The following is an 8,106-nucleotide window of genomic DNA, read 5'->3' on the forward strand; positions in this document are numbered from 1 at the left end:
ATGGGAGGTTTCACAGAGAAAACTACTCATGGCCATCGTTCCTGCAATGACTAATTAGCTTATTGTTTCCTCTGCAGTGTGTTTGATACTGGTGGACCATTTTATCATTACTATAACAGAGATGCACTGTAACCTTTTTAGCCGCTCATTTTAGTTGTCATATGGTCTAATTATCATTAGTGTTCTTTAAGCTGTGAGCTGTTTCCTAAGACAATAGGCACACACATTAAAAGTACATAGTAATGTGACTGCTTAAAGTGAACGACAAAGTATTGCTACTGCTTTTGAAATGTTCAGCCACAGCCACAGGAGACTGTTGAAAAGGCAGAAGGAGCCTGTGATCACTATTATTTTGACTTGGCTTCTATTTCTGGGATTGGAGGGACGTCTCTTGTATTCCTGATGCAAACAGGAAGTTGAGAGCGATAGTGGCATGTAGCACTGTGTTCTTATTGTGGGCTGGATCATCTGCCTTAGCACTCTTTATTTCCGCCTTTTGGAATTAGCCTTTGTAAAAGTGACAGCCCCAACCAAGAGGGCTGATAAATATATATTGCAGCAGTGCAGGTGGTTAAAATCCAAAACTGGGAGCAGAAAAGATTCTTTCTGCACAGGGTTATGTATAGTGCTGTGTCACACTTAAACGTTTCAGATTATCAAACAAATTAGACAAATAAAAATGGAATAAATACAAGATTCATACACTGTAAAAAAGGGCAGTGAAATTGACATAAAAACCATGTAAAACCCCTACAGAAATGTATAGTAAACCCCAAAACACAACTTTCCTGTTTCGATCACAGTGAATTATTGTAAACCTTTAAACAGAATGTTCCTGTTATATTTACAACATGAATGTGTGATTATAATCAAATTTATTGGTTAAAACTACAAATACTCTGAATAAAAACAGTGAAACACCGTAATACTCATAACCAAACAATCATGTTAATTTGACATGGAAATACTGTAAAAATCACAGTTTTAGTCAGTTTTTCTTAAAAACACATGACCTATATGTAAGTCACTTTACAACTGCATGGATGTACTGGGCCTACTTTTAAAATGATTCATGAAATGATGCAAAGTCATGGATAGGACTAATAAAAATGTTTTCACAGAAGATGTCATTGTGAACCTGAGAGGTTGCCTCTCCATTTATAGGCTATATAAAAATATACAATTAAAATTGTTTACATCATGTTTTTTTCTTAAATCATTCGGGCTATTTGCAGCCTATTGTAGGGTAACCAATAAGAAATTATTATTTAACGACTAAGTAATGCTTCTGTCATAATGCTTGTATTCTTTATGTTTCTTTTAATTGCAATGTGATACTTAGACTAGAATACTTTTTTGGGTTAGGTCAGCAATGTCTCATTATTACAGGCTAAACAAACTTACAGTGCCTCCCATAGGATCTCTATGGTGCCTCATCTCCACAGAGCTGTAAGCTACTTCAGGTCACTCACCGTTGCACTGAGCGCGCCTAATTTTGAATGTGCATCTGAAGCTCGTCTCTGATTGGATAATGACGTGAGGGCGGGAGGAGAAGAGCGCCTAGTTCACGACTATAGCTAACGAGCCAGCACGAGAGAGAAGACGGGAGAAGAAAACGTTGAACTTTCAGCAACTACGTTGTTAGGACAAATTACAAACATACGATTTCAAGTGTTTTTTGAGGATCTGTGTTTGTTCGTCAGAAAGTCTGCACGGTAAGTTCAATATCTTGGCGACGTTTTTTCGAGATAAAAGCACCAGTTGATATTTAGACCAATGCTCATAACCTAGCGCTAGCATGCTAGTTCAGCTGAAAAGCACAGGCAAACTTTTGAAATACTAAAAATGATCATCTGCGTCTTTTGTAAAAAGGTATTGGTCACATTAAGAGGCTATGTACTACATTGCAGAGTGCATAAGAATGAGCCTTGTTGTATTTTTAAATGTGTTGGCGCCAATTGCAGCCAAACATTCACCACCTACTCTGCTTTCAAGGGGCATTTTTATCGTGTGCACAATGCACCTGCACTTCAAGCTACTCCTAAAGCTCTTGTTGCAGATTTAAAATGTGCGGTTTCATTATGTGCCCGCCATTTTCAAACAGTGAAAGAGCTAGTGTCTCACTTAAACGATCATATTGCAGAGGGCAGGTCTGTGTCATGTCCAGTAAGTGGTTGTAAGCATATGTTTACAAAAAAGTCATCATTTACTTCTCACATGTGTAGGAAGCATAAAGCTTGTTCCCCAGATGGTATTGATGACAGTACAAGGAATCTCGTCCTCAGCCCCCAAATGACAGTACAGAATATTCAGAAAACACACATGAAACCATGGCATCTGCTAGTTCAGCCAGTGATATGCCGGAGAAGGATAGTCATTCTTATCTCAGAAACATGTGTCTCTTTTACCTTAAACTGCAAGGACAGCTGCTAATTCCTGCCTCTACTATACAGACTATTGCTGAGGAAATGCAGAATGTGCACGAATTGGGTCAAACCTACACAATTAATAAGGTAAGTTGTTTACTAAAAAATGAAATGAACCTATCAGATGAAGCAGTCACTAAAATCTGTGACTGCATTAAAGAGTCAGATTTGTTCTCTGCTTGCCATCAGGGACAACTAGGAACAACACACACCAGAAATCAAACATTCAAAAAAATGTTTAAATACACAGAACCCAAGAAAGTGCCATTGGGAATGGATGAAAACATGACAGAAAAATGTGCTTACTACATACCAGTTGGAGAAACCCTGAAGAGCTTTTTAGAGTCACAGTTATGGAGGAATACACAGTCACAACAGTTTGGGGGTCCTGATGTAGAAATTTTTAAGGATTTATATGATGGCAAAATTTTCAAATGTCACCAGTTCTTTAATGAAAACCCTGAAAGCCTCAAACTGATTTTGTACCAAGATTCATTTGAGGTAGTGAATCCCCTGGGTTCTGCTAAAAAGACGCACAAACTTCTTGCAGTCTATCTGTCATTAGCAAATTTACCCATTCATTTGCGTTCAAATACAGATAACATGTTTTTAGTCTTGTTGTGTGTTGAGAATGACTTCAAGCGTTTTGGAATAGCCAAAGTTTTCTCAGAGTTGTTGGCAGATCTGAAATCTTTGGAGACAGATGGAATAGATGTAGATGGAGAAAGAGTAAAAGGGGGTCTTTACTGTATTGCTGGGGACAACTTGGGTTCTCATTGCATAGGAGGGTTTACAGAAAACTTCAGCTGCTCTCAATATTTTTGCAGGTACTGTGAAGTAACACGAAGTGAGTTTTATGCTGATCCGAATGCCTGTGGTCCTCCACGCACTCCAGAGACATATGACGCGGCTGTTGCTGATCTCCAGTCTGAAACTATCCAAGACGTCAGAGGAATAAAGGTAAACTCCATCTTCAATACCCTTCAGTCTTTTCACGTATCCCAGCCTGGTCTCCCACCTTGTCTAGGTCATGACCTCTTTGAAGGAGTTGTGTCATATGATCTAGCACTGTACCTGAAGAACATTATAAAAAATAAAAAATGGTTCACATACTCCCTTTTAAACAGACGCATTAAACAGTTTAAATATAAAGGATCCGAAGCACTTACAAAGCCATGTACTGTCAAACCTGACGGATCCAAATTATCAGGGTGAGCCGTTCAAAACTGGAACCTTTTGAGATTGCTGCAGTTTTGATTGGTGACAAAGTACAAAACCATGAGGATGAAGTATGGCAGTTAGCTCTCCAGTTGAAAGACATTGTGGATCTTATTTGTGCTCAGAGCATTTCCTTGTCCCAGATAGCATTCGCTGACATTTTGATCCAAGAATATTTGGAGATGAGAGAGATGTTGTTTCCTGGAATTAAACTAAAACCCAAGCACCACTATTTGCGCCATTATTCAGCACTGTTGTTGAAATTTGGTCCATTGATGAGGTTATGGACACTTAGGTTTGAATGTAAACACAGTTACTTCAAAAGATGTGCCAGACACTTGAAAAGCTTCAAAAATATTTGTCAAACTTTGTCAACACGTCATCAGATGTATCAGGCTTATCTTTTAGCAGGGCAAGAATGCCGTGAACTGCTGCAAGTCAAGGAGAGCTGTGCGTTTTATCCCAACCTCTACAGTGACACTATTCAGCATGCGGTCAGGGAGTTAGCTTTTTCAGAAAGCAATACCACAGTTACCACAGACATTCAGTACAAGGGCACTGCATATAAAAAGGGACAGTTTCTTGTGTACAGAAATGACGAGTGTATGGAGTTTGGTGAACTTCTACTCATCTTGATTCAAAATGACACATCTGTGTATGTTCTAATGGATATCCACAAAGGCATCTTCCTCTCAGAATACCATCTGTATTCTGTGACAAAGGACAGTCTTGGGTTACAGTGTATCAACATTAATGACCTGCCTGATTTCTATCCTTTGGTATCATACATTCTTCAAGAATACCGAGTCATTCCACTAAAGCATAGTATTGTGGCAAAATAATGTCCAACTAATAGCTCACTTCTCACTGTAAATAGTTTAACATTAATATAAGTGTCACCTGATCCACACCCTGCTCCATCAAGTGTATGAACTGTATGTGATTTTCTATTTTGTTTGGATGTGGCATTTCTTCTTCAGTGCAAGTATGAGTGACTCAGAGCGAACCTTCCTAGATGTCGCCATCACGGAAGTCCTACCAGAACTTCAAGCTGTGAACAAAAACATCCTGGAGGAGCACTTGCAGTCCATTGGAGTTGAGACAAGTGATGATCTACGCTTCGTAACGGAGGCAGATTTGATGACAGCATTAAGACCTGTACAAGCAAGAAAGCTTCTTTCTGCTTGGAAACAGAAATGTAAGTAAAAACAACAAACAACTATTCAAACTCAAAAGCAGAGATGGTCATGAATACAGTGTGAATCATAATTGTATTTGTTTTGTAATTTAAAGACCAAACTCCAGAGAACAGCTCGCTATCATCTGTGGAAGCCTCATCAACCCAGTCGCTGTCATTGCTCTCACTTTCACCCCAAAGTCTATCGTCGACCTCCTCCAGCAGCCCAGGATGTGACACACAATGGGATGACAACTTTGAAATTCCATGGAGTAAACTTCCTGCAGAAGTGATGCATTTTCTTGAGAGGGGGAAAAGGCCTCGCCCAAAACTGAGGAGGCAAATGGTCCGGATTGTTGTGACTGAGATGATGGAAAAATGCCCACATGTAGGTAGAAAACATTCAATTGACGTTGCAAGAAAAATGGTGGCAAAATATCCCAATTCTCTGCAAGATTTAATAGAGGGTGAGATTGTTGGCGCAGGCTACCTTTCACTTGTCAAACAGTTGCAGAACAGAATTGAAAATGTAAGGCGCACTTCAACACCCAAAATAAGAAAAAGAAAACATCAGACTGACTCAGACCACACAGACGAGATCCCTTTAGAAGAAAGAGCAGCCATGCAGGATACATACGGGTGCATTAAATGGAATGTAGAATTTCTGCCTCTTGAAGAAACTCCAGAGAGCCAACAGCAAAAGATGGAAAAACTCAAGGTGATGTTCCAGCAAGCTGACACCAATCCAGAAGAGGTAAAAAGTCTAATGAAGTCCACTTACTACACACAACGTCAACATGTCAATCAGGGGAAAAGTATCAAATGCCTTAGGGAGGATTGGCCGTTTTGGTTTGATGAACTTGGCATGTCTGTCCACTTCAAGGAACTTACTGGGATTGACCTCAAAGAGACATTCACACGTAATTTGGATTTGAAGGGGAAAAGGCTACTGGACTACTTGACCACAGTTGCTGTCAGCAAAAGCAAGGTGTTCCTTCAGACTTATGCAAGGCTTCAGAGGATGCGGGGACCGCAGAGTGGCTGCTCAGATGATGTGAAAGAGATGGTCCTGCTTCTGCTCAGCTACTTTGAAGAGAAGGAGGAGTCCATGCTTCTCTGTGTTGAAGATACATGTCTGGCAGATGAGGTACAACTGGAGCAAGTGCCTCTGACACCCACTATTATCGTGTGTGGTAAGTCTGTTTCATAGCTCTCTCTCTCTTTTTTTTTTTTAAGTGCACTTTTTATAGAATGTCATGTGACTGCCGTGTTTATTGATATAACCTGTTAAATAATTTGTTCACAGGACAGTCCTGCTATTCCTCAAGAAGATACATGCTGAGTATTGATCGGAACCTCGTCAGCACAAACATATCCTCCTTCATTTCTGCACTGTGCCTCATGTTCGGGAGCTACTACAATTTTAACATCCATTATCCATCTGAGCTGGCTTCCACTTTAGAGTTTCTTCAGAGGTGAACAAATATGGCTTTGTTATTTCTCATAACTGAGACTCTGGGATCTGGAGTCTGGCTTTGATGTGGTTCGAGTCCAGGTCTGGCTCTGAGTCTCGGTCGGCTTTGGAGCCGGTTTCAGTTGTTTTTTTTCTGTTTTTTGTTGTTGTTTTTTTTTTTTTTTTGTTTGGTTTTTTTAAATACATTAACAGTCTGAATCCGGGTCCAAGCCTGGCCGAGACTCAGGGCTAGACCAAGCGTCAACTGACGTCTGACTACCTATAACCTTTGCTTTGGATTTTAACAATGCTAAAGTGTGACATATCACTGCAGAAGACACTCGTGAAGGGTGCCAATACTTTTGACCATGCATTGTTCACTTCCCCACAGCATTTTGGTTATACTTTGTCTTGAACGTGGTCATGGCCATGACTGTGTGTGTATATATATGTATATACTTAATTTTTACTTACTTTGTACGTGTATTTTAACTGATCAATTATAAAAATGCTTAATAAACTTTTATATGATTGTTATTCTACAGGTGTTTCTTCTCCATAAACCCAGAAAAAGGAACCAAAGTAGAGAACAAAAACTCAAAGCGTCGTCTCAGTGTGAACCCTCGAGTCCTCACCCTGATTCAGGATCTCGCCGACCACGAGTGGCGCTAAGCCTAAATCTTGACTCTCTGTGGACTGTTAGTTTTACTTTGTTAATTTTGTTCCACAATGTGTACTGGAACCTTTTACTGGTCGAATGCATGAAGCCAATTCATGAAGATGTTCTTTCTTTGTAGGAATGTTCTTTATTTACATAAGAAAAGAAAAAAACAACATGCTGCTACTGCAGTGTTTCACATGTGTAGGTTTGTTTCACCACGTGGTTTTGCTGATGTTTTCTGACCAGGGCCATGGTTGTGGTGACAGCAGGGTGCGTGTTGCGTTGCACGGTGATTATGATCATTTTTGGCACAATATGTGTTTTTTGTTTTAAAGTCTTAACAGGTTATTTAACTTTTTCTGGTGGAGGGTCTAACAAATGCTTGTTTCATGAACATGGTTCTTGCTTTGCAGGAATGTTCCACAGCTTTTGTAGCCTATATTTTGATTGAATTGTGTAGTTGCTGTGTGCCTTGCATATTGTGTTAGTTGGAAAAATGGATCCATTTGCTGTCATTTTGCCAATGTGGCTGCAAAATAAATTTCCCAAAAGTGATATTTTCCTCTCTTGTGTTTTCTCAAGATGTATTTTTGCACGTTTGGGTGTAGGCGTAGCAGTAAGAAATTTGCTGGGTTATGGTTAAAATTTTACATTAAAACATAATATTCAGCATAGATTTTATGTATAATTTACAGAGCAGCTCCATTTAATATGCACAGTTTCACCGTAGTTCTACCATTTTAAATTAGTTCTTTGTACGATATTTCCCTGTTAATTTTGCAGTTTATGGATCCACAAAAAGCATTTATTACTTGTAAAAGATACAGGAAATAGTGTATTTATATATCACATCTATGTGTGAAATTAACTTCTTTTTCCTGTAGATTTAACAGTTTTAATCTGAGATTCATTCACTGTAAATCAATTTACAAGTTGCATCTGTAAAGCGTTTTTACAGGAAGTCCCTGGTAACCCCAGCTGCCAGGGTTTTCCTGTAAAAACAGCACGTTTTTTTTACGGTGTATTTTAAAAGATAATTTAATTATTAAGAGAAAAAACCGACCCACCCAAGAGCTGAAATCAAGTATTTGCTATAACATCTTTGTGGAGGAGTTTTGGCTGACTCTTCTATGCAGAATTGTTTTAATTCAGCCACATTGGAGGATTTTCA

The 8,106-nt window shown here is 39.2% G+C and overlaps 1 protein-coding gene across 4 annotated transcripts; it reads left to right on the plus strand.

Moving 5' to 3' along the window:
- The first annotated feature begins 1,071 nt into the window (after nt 1–1,071).
- Nucleotides 1,072–7,084, plus strand: LOC120731520. 4 transcript variants are annotated; one of them, XM_040028566.1, is made up of 7 exons: nt 1,072–1,715; nt 2,454–2,513; nt 3,254–3,386; nt 4,625–4,842; nt 4,938–6,014; nt 6,128–6,296; nt 6,820–7,084. In XM_040028566.1, exons 4-7 carry the CDS (start codon nt 4,632–4,634, stop codon nt 6,944–6,946), a joined length of 1,584 nt encoding a protein of 527 aa, XP_039884500.1. In that variant the 5' UTR covers nt 1,072–1,715; nt 2,454–2,513; nt 3,254–3,386; nt 4,625–4,631; the 3' UTR covers nt 6,947–7,084. The 4 variants fall into 4 exon arrangements, 3 of the variants coding, with proteins under 3 accessions (XP_039884500.1, XP_039884509.1, XP_039884491.1); XM_040028575.1 differs by lacking the exon at nt 2,454–2,513; XM_040028557.1 differs by lacking the exons at nt 1,072–1,715; nt 2,454–2,513 and having other exon boundaries at nt 3,168–3,386.
- Nucleotides 7,085–8,106: the final 1,022 nt, after the last annotated feature.

The sequence above is a fragment of the Simochromis diagramma genome, unplaced genomic scaffold (assembly GCF_900408965.1).
Source record: "Simochromis diagramma unplaced genomic scaffold, fSimDia1.1 OVJJ01000746.1, whole genome shotgun sequence".
NCBI lineage: Eukaryota > Metazoa > Chordata > Actinopteri > Cichliformes > Cichlidae > Simochromis > Simochromis diagramma.